Source organism: Muntiacus reevesi, chromosome 8, assembly GCF_963930625.1.
Source record: "Muntiacus reevesi chromosome 8, mMunRee1.1, whole genome shotgun sequence".
In the NCBI taxonomy this organism is placed as follows: domain Eukaryota; kingdom Metazoa; phylum Chordata; class Mammalia; order Artiodactyla; family Cervidae; genus Muntiacus; species Muntiacus reevesi.
Window position 1 is genome coordinate 44,833,892 of NC_089256.1, and position 23,747 is coordinate 44,857,638.

A 23,747-nucleotide genomic window follows, 5' to 3' on the forward strand; every position below is an offset into this window, starting at 1 on the left:
AAGTAATTAATTAAACATGGGAGAAATTACAATGTGAATAATTTGGTAGCATATAATAGCAATAAATCAGCATATACTGGGGGAAACTAATAGAGATAGTGAGAGTAGAAGGTTTGAGTGTCCTGATACTCATCACATTTTGGGCCATCACAGGGATCCTGCAGAGCAAGACTGCAGATCTAGGGGAGAGACATGGGCCCTTAATTTGTGAGATATTTTAGTTGTTTTTTTTTAATTACTTTTGATTTTTAATGGACTTATTTTTTAGAGCAGTTTTAATTTCACAGCAAAAATGAGAAGAAAGTACAGAGATTTCCCATATAGCCCCTGCTCCCAGATACACACAACCTCCCCACCACTATCACCAACCCACACCAGAGTGGTCCATTTGTTACAATTGATGAATCTACACTGATACATCTTTATCATCTAAAGTCCAGAGTTTACATTAGGGTTCACTCTCAATGTTTTACATTATATGGATTTTGATAAATATGTAATTGTTATGCATCCACCATTACAGTATCTTATAGGATACTACAATGCCCTAAAAATCTTCTGTGCTTCACCTATTTGTCACTCCCTCTCCCCTAACCTCTGGCAACTACTAAACGTTATCCCCATAGTTTTGCTTTCAAATCAATAACTTTTTACCTTAAGAAACTAGCATAAGGAGAGCAGAGTCAATCCAAAGCAAGCATAAGGAAGGAAATAAAGGCTAAAGTGGAAATAAAGGCTAAAGTGGAAATAAATGAAATAGAGAATATAAAAGCAATAGAGCAAATCAATGAAACCAAAGCTAGCCAGATTGAGAAGAAGGGGAGAAGGAGGGGGAGAGGAGTGGAAGAGAGGGAAGGGGCCAGGGAGAAAGAAGAATCAAATTACTAGAATCTGAAATGAAAGCTGGGACATAACTACCAACCTTCCAGAAATAAAAAACATTATAAAGAAATGTGTGTGCATGCTAAGTCACTTCAGTTCTGTCTGACTTTTTGTGCCTCTATGAACTGTAGCCCAGCAGGCTCCTCTGTCCATGGGATTCCCCAGGCAAGAATACTGGAGTGGATTGCCATTTCCTCCTCTGGGGATCTTTCAGACTCAGGGGTCAAACCCATGTCTCTTATGACTCCTTCATTGGCAGTCAGATTCTTTACCATTAGCGCCACCTGGGAAGCCCCTTATAAATGAATATTATGAACAATTATATAACTTTTAAAATTTGTATAACAAATTAGATAACTTGATGAAGTGGGCAAATTCCTAGGAAGACCAAAATACCAAATTTGACTCAATAAGAAATAGAAATGCTGGAAATAGAGCTTTAATTAGCAAATAGATTAAGCTAGTAATCAAAAACTTTCCACAAAGAAAAGTCTAGGCCCAGGTGGTATCATTGCTAAGTTCCACTAAATGTTTAAAGAATTAACAATCCTTTACAAATTCTTCCAGAAAACAGAACACTTCCTAACTCATTCTGTGAGACCAGTATTAGCCTGATACCAAAATTGCACAGCTATATGTGAACAATGAGATTAAAACATTCCCTCACACCATATGTAAAAATAGACTCGAAATGCATTAAAGACCTAAATGAAAGATTTGAAACCATAAGACTCCTAGAAGTGAACATAGGCAAAACATCCTTTGACATAAATCATAGCAATATTGTCTTTGATCTCCTAAGGCAAAAGGGAAAAAAAAAAGCAAAAATTAGCAGTTGTGACCTAAAAATTTTGCACAGAAAAAGAAACCACAAAACAAAATTACAATCTTGGAATGGGAAAAAATTTGCAAATGATGTGACCAACAAGGTGTTAATATCCAAAATATACAACAGCTTAAACAACTTAGCATCAAAATAACAACCCAATCAAAAAATGTCAGAAGACCTGAGTAGACATTTCTCCAAAGAAGACATATAGCTAACAGGCACATGAAAAGATGTTCAACATAGCTAACTATTAGAAAAACGCAAATCAAAATCACAATGAGATATCACATGTGTCAGAATGACCATCATCAAAAAGTTGACAAATAACTTGGAGAGAATATGGAGAAAAGAGAACCCTTGAACACTGTTGGTGGGAATGTAAGTCAGTGCAGCCACTATGGAAAACAAAATGGAGATCCCTTAAAAAACTAAAAATAGAACTACCAATTCCACTCTCGGGTCCACATTTAGAAAAAACAAAAGTACTAATTAGAAAAGATACATGTACTCCAATATTCATAGCACCATTATCTATCTACATATGTATTTATACACAGTGGAATATTACTCAGCCATAAAAGGATGAAATATTGCCATTTGCAGCAATAAGGATGGGCCTAGAGATTATCTTACTAAGTGAAATGAGTAAGAAAGAGAAAGGCAAATCCCACATTATATCACTTATATGTAGAATACAACACAAATGAACATATCTAAAAAAACAAGTTAAGAGATGACCACTCAACCCTTTTGTTCAACATAGTGCTAGATGATCTAGGCAAAATTTACTTTCACTACATCTCTGCCTCCTCAAATGTAAAAAAGAGAGAGTTGGACTAAGTAATAGCTAAGCCTCCTATCACCTCTAGTTTTCTCACAATGGACTTAAACTATGCCTGATTTCTGAATTACAAACTCTTCCTTTCCCAACCACCAGGGAAGGAAGAGGGCTGGAAGAGGACAGCCGCTTCCTTGTCATGACAAGAAATAGAAGAAACAGAGGACCACATGTCATTTTCACAAGTTGCTGCCTCAGCCAGTGACAGGTTTAGGTGCAAAGCGCGGTTATAATTAGAGCAGCAGTCTGTCCTGAGTGCTCCACCAGCCACAGGGAGCACAGCTGGATCTGCCAACAGTATGCACAGGACTTGGAGAGGCTGCTCTGGCCTTGAAAATGATCCTTCTTAAAATGATTTTCCTCTTTCCTCAAGGGAAAGAAAACCCACTGATATAAAACCCCACTTGCCTTTCGGCTTCCTCTGTGACTGCCTCTCCAGCAGAGACAGACCGCTGATAAATACAGGAGAAAGAAAAAAAATCGTAAGCTGAGCCTGGTCACATTGGCCCTTGTGATATAGTTTTATTTTTAACTTCGAAGCACTTGAACTATTTCTGTTGAAGTTTTTTCTCCTTTCCCTACCTCCACGACAGAATTCGGTCCTCTGCAGCAGCTGATGCACGCCCAGCCACCTCCGGAAGTCTGCCTGCTCACAACCAAGGGACGCAGGTGCAGCACATGCTGACTCAGCCCGTGCCGGTAAGGTAAGCTTTTTAGATGTGGGCAGGTTCATCAAGGGGGAATTTAGAGTGGTGAACAGGGAAGCAGAGGCTGAGCTGCCTATCACCTTTTTGCTCTGAGCAAGAGGGTTGTTAAGACAAATTAGTTACATATGAGGGAGAAAAGGTTGGCTCAGAGAATGAAACTCTGCTTTCATTTCATATGTGAACTCCTGCTTTGAATCTAAAATCTTAGAGCAGCAGATTACCTGCTTCCTAACAGCTTAGGTTCTTTCTTCTGCAATCAACCATAGGAGTTATGTGGTGTCTCTAAGGTTACACAGGGGGGGTTCAAGATAGGGGAGGGGGAGGAGGTGGTGATAAAACAGATGAAAGGCCCAGAATTTTTATTTTCTGGAGTTTAAATGTTGTGATCTTTCCCCAATCAACATTTGCAGTGTTAACTGCAAGTCATTCTTATGTACTTTAAATTTCATCACCTGTGATACTACTGGTTAATTTAGCACAATAATATTTACTGCATATATTTTAAAAATTCTGCTGCAGAGTTTAAAACCAGTTTTTATTTAACAACATTTCCTAAACATGACTCATTCCTTCCCAGCTCTCCTGAATCCAAATACATTTGTGGAATAGAAGTGAAAGTATTTTACAAGCTGAAAAACTTATACAGGCTGGTAAACCAAAAATTACCACAAACTTGAAACTTGCACATCCTGAGGGACAAAAGTAAAATGATAATGATACTTGAAGTATCAAGCACTTTAAAGTGTAGACAGGTTATTTCCAGCTTTGGGAAAAACTTCATAGTGTTGCATGCACAAACAAATTGGCAGGGAGAAGGGTGCAGTGTTTATTTTCCTGTTTTCCTCTGGACCTTGCTTTAGTGTGATAGAGTTAAAAGTTCAGCCAAGGACATCCTGGGAAGTGGCCTGTGCAGCAAAAATGATTCTGTACGCTCTGAACTTTGCAGTGTACTGGCGAATGCCACCAATGCCAAGAAAAGGAGACCTACCACCAGACACCCTAAATCCTGGTTCCTTCTGCCAGCCTCTGTAACCTCCAGATGCATCCCATAACTTTGCTATCAGTGTCTGGGTTATAATTATGCCTGTTTGCTAGGCACAATCAAATGCACTATTTACAATTGCCTCACTTCATTTAATTTTGTCAAGGTTTCTGGAGCACCAATGTTTTCAAGGTGTATACTGAATAGTGTCCTAGCAAGATCGTGGGTTAGCTTAGCAGTAACCAACCAGACCAGTTGACTCAGAGCTACTCCTAAATAATCTGGTCATTTTGCATTTTCTTGGCCAATACAAAACAGTAATTTAAAGTACTGACACTAATAATACAAGCACCAGTTATGAGAATTAATAGCTAATTAAATAACTAGAAAGTTTAAAGGGAGATTCTAGTGTAGGTAGAGAACTGCAGATGGTGATTTGGGGGAGGACGGTTTTTAAGGTATAGTGAAAGGGCTGAAATCATAGCCTAAAAGCCCAGGTTTATGGGACCACATGTGGGAATTTTCCTCGGCCAACTGGTTGTGTTAAAATCTCAAGAGGCATCTTTACAAGGATGTATATCCTGCCTGAGGACAATCTTTGGATTAAACCTTCTAGCCAACTCTGTTATCTTAAAATGTAGGTCTGGTCTTTACAAGGATGTATATCCTGCCTGAGGACAATCTTTGGATTAAAATCTCAAGAGGCAAAGGAATTATTTGAATATTTAACTTTATACATCTTCTTTCTCTAAAATTAAATATCTCCACTGCAAGGAAACATATTAACAATGTATAATTAAGGTAACAAATTAATTGGCTGGTTAATAGGTTAACAGTTAATCTCTGTTCTTAAACTATTGACCTTGTCACTTCCACTACAGTTAAAGCTTGGGAATAAATAATTATTGCCAGGGCTAGCCACATGAGGAGGCAAAATAGTTAGTCGCTGACATCATGTGAGGGGGTGCTGGGAGGGCCCCTTGCCTAAAAATATCTCCCTGACACCAACCCTGATTGTCTACTAACTTTATAGTAAAGAATGTGAAAACTATCATCTGTTAATCCCATTCTCTTTTGTTTGAGTCAGTGATTTAAATATACCTGCTGTATGCCTTCTCACGCCCTTCTGGCCAGTGACCTTTGGTCACCACCTCTTCCTCGTTCTTCCAGGCTCTGTCCTGCTTTGCCCTTGGTATCATCTAAGCTGCCCACACGCCCTTGGCCATTGTCACCCAGGTAGCTCTGTGTGGTACTGTGGTTTCCACAGAATTTCTTAATAAACCATCAAGGTGAAGTAGAAGAAATAAAAGCATGTGATTAGGGTCAGAGACTCTGGGGGGCATGGGCAATGAGACATTCATTCTCTGGGCTTCAGTTTCTCTTGCAGAAAATGAGGAGGTTAAACTAGACCCTTTTCATAACCCTTTGTCCTACAAGATCAGAAACTGCATTTTAAAAGAACTGCTCAGGTGATTCCTATGCACACTGATGTTTGCAAAACTCCAGAGCAGAGGATTTCTGGTTATCTGCCTGATCCAGATTTCTGATTCTATGACTGCAAGAACAAGTGCTGTAAAGTCCTACAAACAATCCTGGCAGCAGTCAGAGTATCTGTCGAAACTGGAGTCCACTGAGTCTTTTCCGTTCAGTTAAGGCCATATTAACGTAATAAAGTTGAAAATGTTTCTTTTTCTTCCTTTAAAACAAAACAGAACAACAACAAAAACAAATTAGCATATGTGCGGCGCTGTACTGTGCTTAGTCACTCAGTCGTGTCCGGCTCTTTGAGACCCCATGGACTGCAGCCCACCAGGCTCCTCTATCATGGGGATTCTCCAGGCAAGAATACTGGAGGGGGTTGTCATGCCCTCCTCCAGGGGATCTTCCTGACCCAGGGATCGAACTGCCATCTTTTAAAACCACTAGCGCCACCTGGGAAGCCCTTTGTGGTGAACACAAGAGGCCAAAATTGTGGGAAATTAGGGAGATTCACATTCATAAAGGAGTGAGGAAAGTTTTTTTTTTTTTTTTAATAGAGGTTTGAGAATGATTAAACTGGCAGGGTATGTAAGATCCAGTGGAATGAGGGAGAACTGAACATTGAAAGGCCAGCCAAGGGCTGTGGGCATGATGCAATGGGAAGAAATAAGGTCTGGACAAGGGTGGTGACCATGAGAATGACCTTCTTGGCAGAGGAAGGACAGTTTAGTGGACTCCTGTATACTAAATACATTCACTACTTTATCTCGTTTGATCCTCACACAATCCTATGGGTTATGATGAGACCCATTTTATGGATGAATAAACTAACTTTAGGGAGATTTAGTAACTTGTCAAAAAATTACCCAGCAGAACATGTGTTCACTAATTTATTTTTATTATTTTTAATTTTTGGTTGTGCCACACAGCTCACTTGATCTTAGCCTGACCAGGGATTGAAACTGTACCCTCGGCAGTGAAAAAGCAGAGTCCACCAGACCACCAGGGAGTCCCCTCTTTAATTTACTTCAGATCGGGGTTATCAGGTAAGACCTCTGTGGAAGTAGTAGGTAAGGTAAAATCTAAATGGGGAGAAGAAACCCATAAGCAATTATGGAGCAGGGGGTGAATTCTCTTGGGAGAAAGAACAAGTACAAAGTTCCTACAGAAGAATGAGCAAAAGTGCTGGAACTAAGTGCTCAAGGGAGAGAGGCAAGCAAGGGACACTCAGGGAGGACCATGTGGGCCAAGATGAGGACATTGGACCTTATTCCTCGTGATAGGATGGGATCCTCTGAAGATTTTAAGCAGGGAACTAGTGATCTAATGTTAAAGGTTGTTAAAATCACTCTTTCTGCTGATGTATAAAGATTACGGGGCGCAAAATGGGAGGAGTAAGAGTGATTATAATTCTATTGCTCCAGACTGGATGAGAGATGATGGTGCTTGGACCTGGCCAGTGGTGGTGGAGATGGAAAGAAATGGATAGATTTGCCAACTGCCTTTTCAGATCTTTCTCCCAGGCCTTCCCCCCTAACCAGGCACTAGTTTCTTTGTGATTGGGGCACAATATCAGGCTCTTCTAGCTCTCAAACTTGAGCTTACAGTACAATCAGCTGGTAGGTCTGATTCAGTAGTTCTGATTTGGTGGGGCCCAATACTGTACTTTTCTAACCAGTTTCTGGGTGATTCTGATTCTGTTGATCTAGGTACCATATTTTAAGGACTATTATTCTAGCTGACTTGCCTTTGCTTATTAATTTACTCCTTTCAGAGTGATCCACAAAGCCCCAAAACTTGCATCAAATAATTTCTGCTCCTTTGTCAGGTTCTAAATTCTCCTCTGTTTCTTTAAAGAAATATTCATCCCTTGAACTCACATACTGCCCTTGGTCCTTCTGTCTACTATTCCCCAGGCAAGAATACTGGAGTGGGTTGCCATTTCCTTCTCCAGGGGATCTTCCTGGCCCAGGAATCGAACCCAGGTCTCCCGCATTGCAGGCAGAATCTTTACCAACTAAGTCACATGGGCAGCCCCTATCTACTCATATTCTATTTAAACTCCATCCAGTACAATTAGTAAAATCTAGTTCTGTGTAGATCTCTCAACTATTTAAGTATAAGTTATATAACATTGTGTCCTCTAGACAGGGGAAATTTAAAACATATTTTTGACGAGAGTGTTTTGGCCAAACTTGATTGAAGTTCATTTTTAAGAGGAGGGAATTACCTTTTCTGACAGGAAGCAAGAATTTATAGGAGACTATAGGGGCATGGAAACTGAAGGGGAAAATGTCACCCAAGTAGCCATACTCTGTTTCAGAAACAAAATTTCATCAGGTTTTTCACAGTGAAGAAGTTCTATATGCTTTGATTTGGTAGATGTTTCATTTCAAATCCCTGCAAGATGTTTCATTTAAAATCTCTGCAAGATCACTTCCAGACTCCATATGGAAGTGAACATTTTAACCCTAAAAATTTTCCCTGTCACATTTGTTTTCCCTGAACTGTGAAGGCATGGGATCTGGAGGGTCATCTTTTTTCTATTCAGAAGGGCACCATATGGGATGGCTCAAGAGGAGGACCCCCCCAAAAAAATCATCATTGTTATGAAGGTGTTTCCTAATGTGAAGCATCCAGCTCCTCTACAATTTGGAAAGATAATACATGTAGACATCTTTCTGCACCTCAGCTGGAGGAAAAGAGGCTATCGCCTAACAGAGTATAGCCATGGGCTCACATTCTCCCCTGATCGTGGAGATGGACCACAGAGGTCTGTATAGATCTCCAATGGACACAGTGTGATGTAGTGGAGAGCAGAGTTTGAAGTCAGACAGACTTAAGCTTCTTTGTGCCTCATTGTCCTTATCAGTAAACTGGAGATGGTAATGCCCACCTCACAAGATTATTGTGAGGATTAAATGAGATGTTATATAAACACACATGTTAAGCATTGATATCTTATTTCTCTTTCTGTATGACATCCAAAATGCAGAGAGATCACTCAATCTGGGCAAGTCAGACAAACCCCATGGAGGATAAGGATCCAGTCACTGAACTGAAATAGAAATTGGGAGAACAGGGTATCTCATATCATGAGACAACCTATGATAAATCTATCTTGGTTAACTTGAGGCAACACCAGTTGGCTCCAACTTAAGGTGATCAATCAGTTGTCAAAATTTACCTGGGACTAAAAGGTTCCCTGGGACCTGGGACTTTCAGTGCTCACTCAAAGTGTGTCTAAGGCAAACTAGTATGTTTGGTCACCCTATTTCTCCAGCAATAGTTAGAATATCAACAATTTTGAATTGTCCTTTATCACAGTAGGAATGTTTTTGGAATGTTTTCCCCCAGTTATACAACAAAAGGTTTAGATGTGATATTTTATGCTCTTAGGCTATATTTATCTTTCTCCTTTCCTCCACTGCCAAATATCTCCAATGAGTGGTCTCCACTCAGTGTCTTTCTGCTGAGCACATGTCCTCTCTCAAAGTCACTCATCTGGGGTAGCTCCAGAGTCTGGCAGAAGCTCTTTAAATAGCAACATAAAGCAACAACAACAGCTACAGCATCTTTGTTGCCTCCATGCATTGCTTTTGTTTTCTCTTAAAGGGATAGTTTCAAATAACTTCAAAGAGATGGAGAGCAATAAGGCTCCACTACAAATGTTCCTAGCCTCAAAACCACTGTCCCTAAGAACCTTTGATAATGCTGAAGGATAAGAAGTCATTGGCAACAAAGACCTACTGTATAGCACAGGGAATTATACTTAATATTTTGTAATAACCAATAAAGGAAAAGAATGAAAAAATAGATATAGATGTATGTATAGCAGAATCACTTTGCTGTACACTTGAAACTAACACAACATTGTAAATCAACTATACCTCAAGTTTAAGGAGAAGAAATTATTGAGCTTAGAATTTATTACTGTTGTCCGTCTAGCCAGACGCGTGTCTGCCGATAAGGGCAGAGTTCTCGCTACACACAGGGAGTGCACAGAACTAGCCAGGGCTGCTTTGCCCTTGCTGGAAATGGGCTCAACTTTGTCACAGAATCTGGCTGGCTGGAAAACATGAAGTTGGACATTCCTGGTGCTGTTAGCTTTTTTCACGTAGCCTTACTCCAATCTTCTTTCCCACCTAAAACCCAACAGGGGACCATGAGTCATCCACAGTCCATTCTGGATGTCTGATGAATGTCTATCATGAATAGAAAACAGATGGTCTCATTCTCTCAGGCAGGACACAGGCCCTGCCAACACTGAAGTGTGTGCTTAATCGCTTTCTCCTCCACTCCAAACAAACACCAGATTTTGAATGGCCGAGAGTCCCACCTCCCAGCTGAAATGCACATGCTCTGGCAAGAGCTCTTTGGGGACCTGCCATGAGCAGTGGCACTGTCATCACTGTTCTTAACCTCACGGTAGCATTGGAGGCCATCGCTCACCCTTTCCGTTAGATCTGGCAACGTAGTCCTGACTCTCTTAGCTCTCTGGTGTTCCTTCTTTGGCTCTACTTCTTCTTGTCCCTAAAGTGGTCACACTTAGCCTTGTACTTCATGGCTCAGATTTCTATTCTGTGCGCTCACTTCTCCAGTTATGGCTTCCTCTCACTTTTAAATGGATAATTCACAAGTCTGCATCTCTCTATTCTACTTTCTCACCTTCCCACCCACATGATCTGTCATGACCTAAAACAACTTGTGTTATACTTGCTGGGCCCATCTTTCCTCCCCAAACATTTTCCTCTTTAGACCTCCATTTTTCTCAGAATTACACCCAATATTCTCTCTTCTTGATTCACTTTCTTGGCATCATCTTTGACTTTTCTTCTTCCCCCATCTCAAGTCAGAAACAAAAATGTTATTTGTAACATTGTAATGTCTCCTGTCTGTCTCATCTTGTCTACTTCTGCTGTCATCTGACTCACCGTCTCAGCCTCCAGCATGTTCTTTAGTAACTCCAGGTCCTTCCACTCCATCCTTCCACTACTACTGATTAATACCCCCAATTACAATGATAAATGGTTCCTTTTTAAAATATTTCCAGATGGGTTGTTTTTAATTAATTTACTATTATTATTATTTACCATACCATGCAGCCTGTGGGAACTTAGCTCCCCAACCAGGGATCAAACCCATGCCCCCTACATTGGAAGTACAAAGTCTTAACCACTGAATCACCAGGGAATTCCCAAATGGTTCCTTATTGAATACCAAAATTCCAGATGCTTGAACCTAATATTTACAAATTCCCACAAGTCCACAATGGGAATTTTTCCCTCCAGGAGTGATCTGGAATATGGCGGGAGCCCACCTGAATGTTAAATTGTATGATGAAAGAAGTGACTGGACTCTTGGATCCAAAAGATCTTTATCTGAACCTATTCTGCTTCCTCTCAGTCCAACCCTCACAGTCCTTCCACTCTGCTCAGCACTCTTTCTCTCTGGCTGATTTATCTTCTACTTGACCCTGAACCTATTAATGTGCTGGCTAGCAGCTTCTCACCTGCCTCCTGATTCAGGCTATTATAGAGCATTCTGGCATGATCTCTCTTTCATACTTGCAGTGCACGAGTCAGATAGGGAATGTGTTAAGAACGTAAGTTTCAGAACACTCACTTCACTCAGGTCAGGGGTACAGCCAGCATCTGTAGCAGTGTTGTCCAATAGAACTTTCTATGAAGATGAAAATATTCTATTCTGTGTTGTCCAATAGAGTAGCTACTAACCATATGGGGCTACTGAACACTTGAAACGTAGTATGACTTGAGGAACTAAATTATTAATTCTAGTTCATTTTGATTAACTTAAGTAGCCACATGTGACCAGTGGCTACCCTACGGAACAGTGCAAATCTATATATGTAACAAGCATTACAGCTGATTATAATGAACAATAGTGTTTAAAGCCACATTAACAAGCAGTCTGCTGCTGCTGCTAAATCGCTTCAGTCATGTCCGACTCTGTGCGACCCCATAGACAGCAGCCCACCAGGCTCCTCTCTCTACAGGATTCTCTAGGCAAACATACTGGAGCAGGTTGCCATTTCCTTCTCCAACAAGCAGTTTGGGTAACCCTTAAGTTCACTTACTGGCATATATAGTAGGTAACCAAAAAATGCTTGTTAAATAGATGTATGGAAGAATGAATACATGAATAAACTAGCATACAATTTCCTTGAGATTTAAGGCTGTCTTTTCTAAAAAAGAAAAGTTAAGGAGGATTTTCCAGATTAAAGGAGGCTAAAAAGACTTAAACAAATGTAATAAGTCGACCTTACCGGGATTCTGGTTAAAAAACTGAAAATTGTTTTTTAAAGTACAGCAGACATTTTTGGGATAATTGGGAAAATTTGAATATAGACAGCACTGTATTTAGTTTTCTTAGGTGAGATAATGTTACTGTAGTCACAAAAGAAAATATCTTATTCTTAGGAAATATTTGCTAAAATACTTACAGATAAGTAAGTATATATATGCCAGTAAGATAAAGTGTAATAATATCAGCAACTTATCTTTAAGTGGCTTGCCAAAAAAAAAATGTGTGTGTGTTGAAGGAAAGAGAAAGTAAAAGTGAATCTAAGAGGAGCATTTTTGACAGTAAAATGGGGGGCCATGATACTTACTTCCAGGGTGACGGAAGAGTACTTGAGGTCATTTTGGCCCCTGTTAAAGTAGATAAAATAACTTTCTCATGAATCATTCATATTTGTATTTTTATATTTTCCCCTAGAGTTATTATACAAAGCCAGAAGAAATTTGGAAACTATGGTAAGTACCAGGTGCTCACTGGAACTTCACCTTTCAGAGGTCCAGATGTGGCCTCATTTAGCCTGTAGCCCAAGCTGCTGGTGGATTTTTCCTTTTGGTCTAATGATATATATTAGCTTTTTGCTGAACCAGAGGTGCTAGAGCAGAACCTAGAATAAACCAACACAGAGTTGGGGGAAAGCAGAGACCTGAGAGACTGATGAGCAAAGATTTTTAGTAAAACTTTATATATAAAAAAGAAAAAATCCAGCTATAAGCTAAATGGCTAATACTTCCTTCGTTCAGCAAATATTCCTGAGTGCTTACAATGATCCAGGTCCTGTGACAGGTGCTGAGGACGAAGATGTGAGCAAAACCAGTCCCACCTTGGTCCTCCCAGCATGCCCCCTGGTGGTTGATCATGTGTATGACAGAACACTCATTCTGGAATGTTACACTGCCACTGTGAAGAAAGTTTGCAAAGATAAAACAGCCTAGACATAATGTAATAGCAAGTTAAAGCAGAAAAATTGTATTCAGAGTACTAACTGTGCATAAATCCTCCATAATCCACAACTCAAAAATAGCAATTGTCAAGTTTGTAGCCCACTTTCATGTGTGGGTTTTTTTTTTTTTTTTCCTATTTTCAACACATCAAGTACATAGATAAAATAAACTACTGGAAAATAAAGAATACTGATAGTTGTTATTTCTGGTTGTGGTATTATGAGTGTTTTTGCTTTCTCCTCTGTGCCTTCTCAGTCACTCAGTCGTGTCCAACTCTTAGTGACCCCATGGACTGTAGCCCACCAGGCTCCTCTATCCATGGGATTTTCCAGGCAAGAATACTGGAGTGGGTTGCCGTTTTCTTCTCCAGCTTTCTTCTCTATTACTTTCTGTATTTTCCAAGGTTCCTACAATCAGCGTGTATAAACAGGAAGTAAGTCAATTAAAACTTAAACACTCACAGACATGTAGAGCTTCTCTTCCAGCAGTCACTTGTATTCTCTTTCCCCTTGCCTTTGGTGTCTCTAGGGTAGGACACGCAGGCCTCCACCAGGGCAGCACAGACACTGTGAGAGATGCTTCAACCGTCACTGCCACATGCCTGCGGAGCCCAGTGTCTCTTGCCCGGTGATAAACTGCCACCTGTCCTGTGGTGCTACCTTCCACATGTGCAAAGAGGCTGAGCACGAGCTACTCTGCCCTTTAGAGCAGGTTCCGTGCCTCAACTCCGAATATGGCTGCCCCCTCTTCCTGTCCCGCCACAAGCTGGCCAAGCACTTGCAAGTGTGTCCTGCCAGCGTGGTCTGCTGCTCCATGGAGTGGAACCGCTGGCCAAACGTGGACTCTGAAACAACGCTTCACGAGAACATCATGAAAGAGATCCCCGATGAGGAATGCTTGGACACAGCCCTGGCCCTTCAGGACCAGAAGGTCCTTTTTAGATCTCTGAAAATGGTAGAACTTTTCCCAGAAACTAGAGAACCCACGGAAGAGGAACCTCCTATGAATGGTGAAGCCAGCTGGGAGGAAATGGGTGGAGCGGTGGGTGGGGAGGATGCTAGTTTGCTAACAGGCCGCTCTCTGTCAGCCATGAATGGGGAGGTGGTAGAGTTGAGTCAAGAAGAACGAGAGGCGTTAGCCAAAACCAAAGAAGGGATGGACCTGGCCAAGTTTGACAAGTGGGAAAATATATTCAGCAAAGAGCATGCGGCCTCAGCTTTAACAAGCTCATTAGCCAGCAGTGACAGCAAGAGCAGTGACGGCCCAGAGAAAGAAGAGATTTCCAGCAGCAATAGAACGGTAGAGGAGGGAGCTGCCAAAGGAAAAGAACCACAGGAAGACCAGAAGCAGCAGGACTTTCATGCAGCCATAGAAAAGACAGGACTTGCCCCTTGGCAGGATGGTGTTCTGGAAAGACTGAAAACAGCTGTGGATGCGAAGGACTATAATATGTACCTGGTGCACAATGGGAGGATGCTTATTCACTTTGGTCAGATGCCTGCTTGTACACCCAAAGAGAAAGACTTTGTTTACGGCAACCTGGAGGCTCAGGAAGTGAAGACTGTTTACACCTTCAAAGTTCCCGTGAGCTACTGTGGGAAGCGGGCTCGCCTAGGTGATGCCATGAGTTGTAGGCCAAGTGAGCACAAGGCTGTCGACACTTCAGATTTAGGGATCACTGTGGAGGACCTGCCCAAGTCAGATCTCATCAAGACTACCCTCCTGTGTGCTTTGGAAAGAGAACTCAAAGGTCACGTCATCTCCGAGTCCAGGAGCATTGACGGGCTATTCATGGATTTTGCTACACAGACATACAATTTTGAGCCAGAACAGTTTTCTTCTGGGACGGTGCTGGCCGACCTCCTAACCACTGCCAACCCGAACAGCAACGCGAATGGGCTCCATGTGGAGCTCCACAGTGAGTGTGTGACCAGGAGACACAACAAGAGCAGCTCTGCCTTTACTTTCACCTGCAACAAATTCTTCAGGAGGGATGAATTTCCCCTACATTTCAAGAATGTCCACACAGACATTCAGTCATGTCTCAATGGCTGGTTCCAACACCGATGCCCCCTCGCCTACTTGGGGTGTACCTTTATTCAAAACCATTTCCGTCCCCCAGGGCAAAAGGCAAAAGTGATATACAGTCAGGAGCTCAAGACCTTTGCCATCAAGCCGGAGGTTGCTTCAGAGCTGAGTGAGGGAAGGAAGAACAACCATTTCTCAGGTCGTGAAGGAAAAAACCAGAATTCTCTAACCAGCCTGCCCCTGGAAGTCCTGCAGTACATTGCTGGGTTCCTAGACAGCATCAGCCTGTCCCAGCTCTCCCAGGTGTCCGTGCTGATGAGGAGTATCTGTGCCACTTTGTTACAAGAGAGAGGGATGGTCCTCCTGCAGTGGAAGAAGAAGAGGTATTCCCATGGAGGCACCTCCTGGAGAGTTCACAGAAAGGCAAGTAATTCACTTAGTCATTTACTTCATTCATTCAGCAATTATTTACTAAGAGTCTTCTAGGCACCAGCAGTGTACTAGGCACTGGGATTGTACTAGGTTACTAAGAATGAGGCACAGTCTGTGAGCTCAAGGAAGCTAGCCTAGAAGAGGAGACACACCCATAAACATAAAAATAGTAATACAGATGGTAGTGTCTATGTATCTCTGTATATGTGTTCAGAATATCTGCTGTTTGCTTGCATGATCCATTCTCCATCATGATCTGTCCCCCAGGAGGCTGATCTCTGCAGACTACCTTAACCTGCTCCCCTGCCCTCCAGCTTCCAGGTGGGCTAGTCTAACGGGAGTGTATCTAATGGGAGATGGGCAGGTGGGAGAGGCTGACACAAGTGTTTTTCTGGCTTCCTCTCTGCATGCATTTTCCCCTTCTTAACACTTTGCACTGGCCTTGTCTCTCCACTGAAGATAGCGATATTTGATAGTTTTCTCTACACAGTTACCCATTCTGGATTCTAATAAACTCCTTCTTCCCATTCAGGCCTAGAGTAGTAACACTCAAGATTGTTACTAGCCTGGGTACTGCACTAAATCTTCTGGTTTTCCTATACACTGCTCACACATTTGTGTATCATTCCTTTTTAAAATTCTCTTCAGATTACCCAGTATGAATGTGCTGTTTTTGGCCTAGACTCTAATTGATACAATATGCCAACAGATTCTCCTCAGCCTCATGTCAACTAATTTTTGCCATTGTTGAATTCATTTTGAAGTTCTAAAATAATTTGGTCCACTGATTTCCCCTGGTTCAAATGCTTATTTAATTTTTAAAATATTATATAAATGAAAGAATCTTTCCCCTTGGAAAAGCTTTATTCCCTTTTCCTGATAAAGCTGCTGCTGCTGCTGCCGCTAAGTCACTTCAGTCGTGTCCGACTCTGTGTGACCCCATAGACGGCAGCCCACCAGGCCCCCCCATCCCTGGGATTATCCAGGCAAGAACACTGAAGTGGGTTGCCATTTCCTTCTCTGATAAAGCTAGGCTTGCTTAACTGTATTATAAGTTATATTAACTTGTATCAAATAGAAGTGAAACTCCCAATTCATCATATCCCAGGTCCCCTTAGCACCCTTTCTTATGGTACATGTATTAGTAATGTGAATCACAAATGTATGATGCCCATTTAGGTCATTAATTCCAAAATCTCACTGTTGACTTTCTTCCCAGTATGTGGGTGTATGCAAACTGGCTTTGGGGAGTTAGGAGATGTTTACATCTATTTTTATTGATTATGTCTAAAACATCTTGCATATTTTCTATTATCTATTCCCTGAGCAGTCTTCTTCAAAAAGTAATTATCACACTCTCCCTTATGAATCCAGGCCTGCATCCATGTGTTAAATAACTGACTGCCAACTGACCGTGTGTTAGGAATAAACATGAGTGAGACTATGACCCTGTCTTCAGGAACTGTATAGTCTGGAACTACCTAATATCTTCCTCTGTAAAATCAAATGCAAATAATTTAATTTACATACTAGAAATTGCATTATTTTTTGACTAACAATTTTCCCAATTCAGTCATTGCTGACAACACTTAAATATCATTCAGGACAAATTAATTTCCTTGTAGAAAGGAAGAAAGAGAATTTAGTTGGAGCTAAAGGATACTCATATTGAAATGGCTTTTTAAAGTAAAAAGGAAAATAATTCTAAGATCCCAGGGCACTTTTTTTATATATAAGAACAATGACAAGACACTGATGATGAAGTGATAAAGTTGAGGAATATCAGATTATGCCTATCTTCATAGCCAGGTTTTAAAACTAGTTACTTTGGCACCATCCTAAGTGCCAAAGGCCGGCAGAGGTTTGAGTACCAGCCTTTTAGATTTCTCCTAAGGATTCTGTTCCAGTGAGACTCTTATTAATTAGCATACTTTAACTTTTAAGCAATATAAAACCAACTTAAAATACATAAATATAGAAAGAAAAGAAAGTGAAGTCGCTCAGTCGTGTCTGACTTTTTGTGACCCCGTGGACCATAGCCTGCCAGGCTCCTCCATCCATGGGATTTTCCAGGCAAGACTACTGGAATACATTCTTTATACATAAGAATATTCTTTATACAGGTATTCTTTACATGTATAAATGTATTCTTTATACATAAGAAACTTTACACATAAGTTTATACATAAACTATAAAGGGAGTTTATTGGCCCATAACTAAATAGTCTAAAGGTAATAGTTTCAGTTATGGCTTGATCTAACTGCTCAAAAATGTCCCCCAAATGATCTTTTTACTATCAGTTCTTACCTCTACTTTCTCACTAGTGACTCCACTCTAAGACACAGTTCTCCCTTCGTGGTCCATGGGGACTGTTAGCAGCTCTGAGAGACAATAGCTTCCAAATTTAAGCACAGAGGGGAAAAAAGAATGTACTTCCTGATATCTCAGAGAAAAGTTCTGGAGTAGAGTCTCATTGGCACTGGTTGTCTTGATTTGAAACATATGTCTATTCTAGAACTAATCACTTTGCTGGGGGGTGGGGTGGGGTGAGGGTGTATAGCAATAAGCAGATTAGTATTAGTTGGTATTAGTCATTTTCACACAACATGTGGCTGGCTGGGAAGGTTATCAGTTGGAAGGGGGTCTAGGAACTGGATGCTGGAGAAGGGACTAACACATGTATGCTGCAGTCACTAAACACTCTATGGAATCTGAGACCAGGAAGAACAGAAAGGCATTTCTTCAAACTATTTAAATAAAGCCGACCTGAGGGTATCACACTCTGGGTTTACTTTCATGCATCTATCTCTCCTCAGATTTGGCAATTCAGCAGCCTCTTCTCCAAAATCAAGAGCTGGGAGTTTAATGAAGTGGCCTCGATGTCTGAGCACCTGAAATCCTGTCCCTTCAATGTTGTAGAACACAAGACTGACCCGATTCTTTTGACCAGCATGCGTCAGTCCCATGAACAGGCCCGAGAGACCTTAGTCACCACCTTTAGAGCCAGACCACGAGGAAGACACACCTTACACTAAAGACTCGGAAGCCACTGTTCTTGGATTCCTATTCAGAGTTACTGAAGTTGGACAGAGTGTGATTTTGAGAACTTTCTTCTATAAATTGCAAATGTTATCTAGGTGTTTTCGAACATGCAATGTCCTTCAAAACCTGAGTAGCAGCATAAGGTGGAAAAATTTCCTAAGCCATGGCTTGTATAATTGTTATAGTGCCATACTGATAACTAATAGCCTCCCTCCCCGTACTTATTTTTTCTAAAATAAATCTATCTGCGGAGTAAATAGGTAACTTGAGGCCATTTAGAAGATGAGCCCAAGACCTTAGGAGATGAGAGAGCAGTGAAATTCCATAACCAGCATAGGCCTGTGCTTTTGTGGAGAACTTTTTAGTTTTTGAGCGCCTTCAACGATATGGGGCAGACGCAGTATAGGAAGAGGGACTGAGATGCCTCCCAGGGCACGCAGGGTAAAAAGCACAGTCTGAAGTTTCTGGAGCTGGAGTTGCCTTGACAGCCAAGTCCAGGGCTTCTTTTAGTTACCTCACTGTCTCTAAGCCCAGACAGTTCAAACAGTCCAACAGAATAGAGACCTAGGCTAAGCACAGCAGCCTCAGGGACACCTAAGGTTGAACAGTAAGAGGCAGAAATAAGATCACAGAATGAGGTGGTTGTGTAGAATCTTGGCAACATATAGAAGGACAGCCTTGAAAGAATGAGAGGAATCCAGAGGAGATACTATATGTATGAAGAAAATTAGGACAAAAATCACAGACTGCTTTTGAACATTTTAATAGTGACTTAAGATTCAAGCTTCTTTTTCTCTGAAAATTGTATGCTCGGTCTGGATTAGGGAGAGCCCAGGTATGGGCCAGCACCACCCTGGGCTATGTGAAATGATCACAAGACACTAATCCCAACTTAAGTGTCATGCCAGAAGGCACAGGGTAGCCCAAGGAGACCATGCGTATGGAAAAGTCAGGCCCACCATAGCTCCTGTGGTACCAGTCCCTAGGTCCTAGATACCACTTGAGTATACCATGGGGAATCTTGAGAAGGAAGACATCTGAACATAGTGATTCCCTGTAATTGCTCTTACCTCCTGCTGGGCATGATTCATTCTGTGAAAAATGGGTGACACTTCTGGTTTTTGGTAACAAATAATCAAAACTTATGAGAACAAAAGCAAAATAAAAATACACAAGAGAAACTGGCATCCCCCAAAGCAGGGTTTCATGCAACTATTGACATTTTACACTGGATATCTTTGTCATAAGGGACTGTCCTGTGTGTTAGAGGATGTTTAGTGACATCCTTGGCCTCTATTCAATAATACCAGTAGCTCCCCTACTGCTTTAACAACCAAAAATGTCTCTGAAAATATCCTCTGGAAGTAAAATCACTCCTGGTTGAGAACCACTGCCCTAATGAATGACCCCCAATGGCAGTAAGTCAGGTAAGCTTTTTAGTACAGCAAATTCTGACCTCACATAACCATCTATAGTAGTCATGATTTCATGTAGCTCTTTATTTACCAAATAGATTTTAGACACATGATGATTTTAAGTTGGGAACCGAATGGAGCTGAGTTTGTTTGATGTGGCTTCATGTCCTTGGATCATGTGCAAAAAATATATCCTATCAGGTCTCCAGGCATAGCTGAAGCCATGATGGTTGAACTGCTTATCCCGTGTTTATATCCCTCTCACCTTAACTGATGCCATTTTCCTAGCAATTGCCAGCAAGCAAGACAGAGGGAAAAGGAGGATGGGTACTGTGGAGAAGCAGAGAACAAAGAATTTAACCACCAACAATAAAAGAGTCTAATCGATATGAAGGCATGAGAGCAAGTGCCAGAGAAGAAGTACCCTCATCTTTCATTTTAATGTGCCACTTGGTACTAGTCAGTAATGTAACTCTACTTCCTAATCCTTATTGTTTGGTTTATATTTCACATTTGTATATAACGTGCCATTTTCTAAAAAATATAACTAGAGTGTGAGCTAAGGTTTTATTCAATGAAAGTAAGTAATTGCAACAACTAAACAATAAAGTGGGGGAAAAAAGGAAGAGTTCTCCAGGGATCAATTCCACATTTTTGGAATCTAGTCCTTCCTATATGAAGAAACAAAGCTCTGAAAATCCATTTTGGGGTTTTATTTTATTAGAAAAAGAAAGCAAGGGGAGTTGTAGACTAAGGGAGATGAAAATCTGGGGCTACTGTGAGCCAGATGAGAAGTATAGAGAAAGAGAGCAGAGGGCTCTTCCTCGACAGTCTGGGCAGCCCGGGGTTCAGGAGGGCAGGCGGGAGAGTGACTGCACCTCTTTGTGGGTCGCACCTTTCTAGGTACACTTTACTTTCCCAATTTCTATCTAAAGTGCAACACTGAGTGGATCAACATCATCAAACACACTTTATAAGGCATCAAATTATATATGTAGCAGGAAATCAGAGTATCACAGGTATCCACTGGCCTATACAAAAACGCACATTTTATGGTGAGAGGGCAATTGGAGATAAAGGAAAGCCTTTTACAGAGACAGTGAAGTGATTAATGGGATGAAGATACAGTGAGCAGCATGAACAGCAAGCATTATCTGACAAAAGCAAGATAGCTAGAAATGGCTTCAGCTGAAGAATCAGCTAAGGAGAGTGAAAGGGGACTGTGGACCCAAGAATAGGAACTTGGATGGAGGAGATGTCTGTGGGCAGAGCCCTTGAAGAGTATCACACCAAGAAATCCAGTCCAAAGTAGGGATCAGCTGTATGTAGAGGGTAAGGTCTGTGGAACCCAGGCAGAAAGGATTATTGCCTTAAGGACCTGGAAATGAAGCCTTTGTCTTATAATGAAGGAAAAAGTGAAAATCAAGGTGGAATTTAGATGTAAGAAGAAAATCGCTGCCAAAGTATGATCTATCTGTGATGTCTAATTAAACTGAAGCAAAGAATGAGATTGTATATATTTAGTGTGACTTACCTCTATACCCTGGAAACCCCAACATCTCTACAGGCAAATATAAAGGTTGTTTTGTACTCTGAAAGTCTAACTGGGTAAATCTTGCAAGTGAGGTGTAGAGACAGATGTCTCACTGGCACAGAGGTCACTGTGGCAACAACAGAGTGTGTGTCTTGAAGAAAAGCCAAGGAATTAGCCTGATAGAGACAGTGCTCTAAGCACATGGGCAGCTTACCAATGAACTCTAAGGATTTTCATGAGGTCTTGCCGCAACTATGGGTCTCAGCCACCAATCCTAGCTCTTCCTTGATCCCACAGTCTTCTCCATCTTTGAAAGCTGAACCCAAGTTTAGATATTGGTTATAGCACGGACTTTAGATTCTTTATCATCTGAGCCACCAGAAAAGCCCCCATTTTCTACCAACCCTATACCAAATCCTGACTTTCATTTTGATTTTGTTTTGCCTAGGGTCTCCTATTCTGGATCTTGCCAATCCCAATGGCTTGAGGTTAGATAAACTCACTGCATCCTGATCTCATCCCCATACTTTGCTTGATGACTTGTTTTTTTGCCTATCACTGGCTGTCCAAAGGTCCTCACCTCTTCTATCAGCCTCAGCCCTGTACCACAGAGAAACTTCATGTACCACAGAGAAACTCAATCTATCTTCTTACACAGTCATTGATTTCATTCATCCAGCTACAGGGAAGCCTAGACTTTCTTTAGTAGAGGCCACTATCTTTGACTCCAAACCCTTTAATCATCTCATTGTTCCCTTTTGTGCTTAGTTGCTCAGTCATGTCTGACTCTTTGCAACCCCATGGACTGTAGCCTGCCAGGCTCTTCTGTCCATGGGGATTCTCTAGGCAAGAATACTGGAATGGGTTGCCATGCCCCCCTCCAAGGGATCTTCCCAGCCCAAGGATTGAACCTAGGCCTCTGCAGTGCAGGCAGATTCTTTACCATCTGACCCACCAGGGAAATCCAAGAATACTGGAGTGGGTAGCCTATCCCTTCTGCAGGGGATCTTCCTGACCCAGGAATCAAACCGGGATCTCCTGCATTGCAGTAGTTTATTTACCAGCTGAGCTACCAGGGAAGTCCAATTGTTTCCTTTTAGTTTTAATCTTTTGTTCTTGTTCTTGGCCAAATCTTTTCCTCCTTCCTTTCACCTAATTTGTGCTTCTGCCTCAGGCATCATCGTGCACTAAAGAAATACAGTCATTACTCCCAGGTGGAAGGTGGCTGACCTCTCTCACAACTGCAGAAGCCTGTAGAAGTTGAACTGCTTAATATAGACCCTTCCTGGCCTGTTTCCCAACCTAACTGGCATTCTCCAGGCCCATCTGTTTTTGGACTGGATATCAGTATAGTCTAAGGAAAAGGCACGGCCCTTGACACCAGGGTACAGAGTGATGGGCGGTGGTTGGAAGGATTTTTCTGAATATGCGAAAGAGGAAAGGAAAATTCCCTCTACCTGTAATGAGAGTTAGGGTCATTGAGGGCCGTGTAAAAGTACTATTTACCTCAGAATAGAGGTGAGCCATGGTCCCACTTTATTTCCAATTTAGGACTGATCAGAGAGAAGAGTCAGAGATATCTCTGCAGAGAAGGAAATTGAGAAAACAACACACCTAGGAAAACTAGGAAATATAGGCATACCTTTCCATGCAGACAGACCAGGAAGCTCAGCACTCGCAAAGGAAAGTAGCGTTAGGGGTATGGGTTAGAGGGGGCACTCATGAGGAAGGGGGCAGGACCACAAGATAAACATCCCTGAGATCATCCTGGGTATCCAGGATAAAGAAGACATCAAGGGGAAGGAGACCCCGTTCTTCATGCTGCCTCTGCTCCCAACCCTAATGGAGAGGGAGAGGGAAGTCTGTCTAGAACTTCAGGCAACTCATGACATTCTGTCAGACACTTGCAGCAGAAATGGAGAGCATCTGGAGGCAGAGCCACTGGAGACATGTGAAGTTACAGTGCAGAAAGAAGACAGGAACAGTTACTGGAGGAGCTTGACATAATTTGCAGGGAAGAGTCCAAAGTGGCCGTGGCAACGTCCCCGCCACCAGCCCTCGTCCACCATCTCAATGTCAGTGATGACATCATCTGGGTCAAAGGAAATCTCATCACTTCCCTCTGGGGAGAAAATTGACAGACTATTAGGATGGTCAGGCAAGAATCCCTCCACCCCTGTGCCCCCTCTTTAAACCTCAGGAAGGAAAGAGGCCTGCCCTTGATGCCAAGTCTGGGGCCCTATTCTGATCCACACAATCCACCCACCTCTCATGTATTAAGGGGCTCCAGGCACCAGACCCCTCAGACCACTCCCA

General features: G+C 41.8%; 3 protein-coding genes across 5 annotated transcripts in view; 1 reads left to right on the forward strand and 2 right to left on the reverse strand.

Annotated features, from left to right (window-relative positions):
• Nucleotides 1-3,201, reverse strand: part of POLQ (DNA polymerase theta) — a 143,972-nt gene extending 140,771 nt beyond the window's left edge. The window contains exon 1 of the mRNA XM_065943523.1: nucleotides 3,132-3,201. The gene's annotated coding sequence lies outside the window, so the exon portion shown is untranslated. The remainder of the gene's footprint in view (nucleotides 1-3,131) is intronic.
• Nucleotides 2,826-21,487, forward strand: FBXO40 (F-box protein 40). 3 transcript variants are annotated; one of them, XM_065943530.1, is made up of 6 exons: nucleotides 2,826-3,031; nucleotides 3,143-3,253; nucleotides 6,647-6,763; nucleotides 12,456-12,493; nucleotides 13,508-15,430; nucleotides 18,257-21,487. In XM_065943530.1, exons 4-6 carry the CDS (start codon nucleotides 12,491-12,493, stop codon nucleotides 18,473-18,475), a joined length of 2,145 nt encoding a protein of 714 aa, XP_065799602.1. In that variant the 5' UTR covers nucleotides 2,826-3,031; nucleotides 3,143-3,253; nucleotides 6,647-6,763; nucleotides 12,456-12,490; the 3' UTR covers nucleotides 18,476-21,487. The 3 variants fall into 3 exon arrangements, with proteins under 3 accessions (XP_065799602.1, XP_065799603.1, XP_065799604.1); XM_065943531.1 differs by having other exon boundaries at nucleotides 3,143-3,248; XM_065943532.1 differs by lacking the exon at nucleotides 2,826-3,031 and having other exon boundaries at nucleotides 3,044-3,248.
• The window catches only part of HCLS1 (hematopoietic cell-specific Lyn substrate 1), a 35,687-nt gene continuing 32,535 nt past the window's right edge, over nucleotides 20,596-23,747 (reverse strand). The window contains exon 14 of the mRNA XM_065943533.1: nucleotides 20,596-23,553. Coding sequence (XP_065799605.1) covers nucleotides 23,417-23,553 — 137 coding nt within the window. The 3' untranslated portion in view covers nucleotides 20,596-23,416. The remainder of the gene's footprint in view (nucleotides 23,554-23,747) is intronic.

Coding starts and splice junctions, on each gene's coding strand:
- FBXO40 (XM_065943530.1), top strand. Junction 15,431..18,256: donor CCTGGAGAGTTCACAGAAAG/GCAAGTAATTCA, acceptor ATCTCTCCTCAG/ATTTGGCAATTCAGCAGCCT.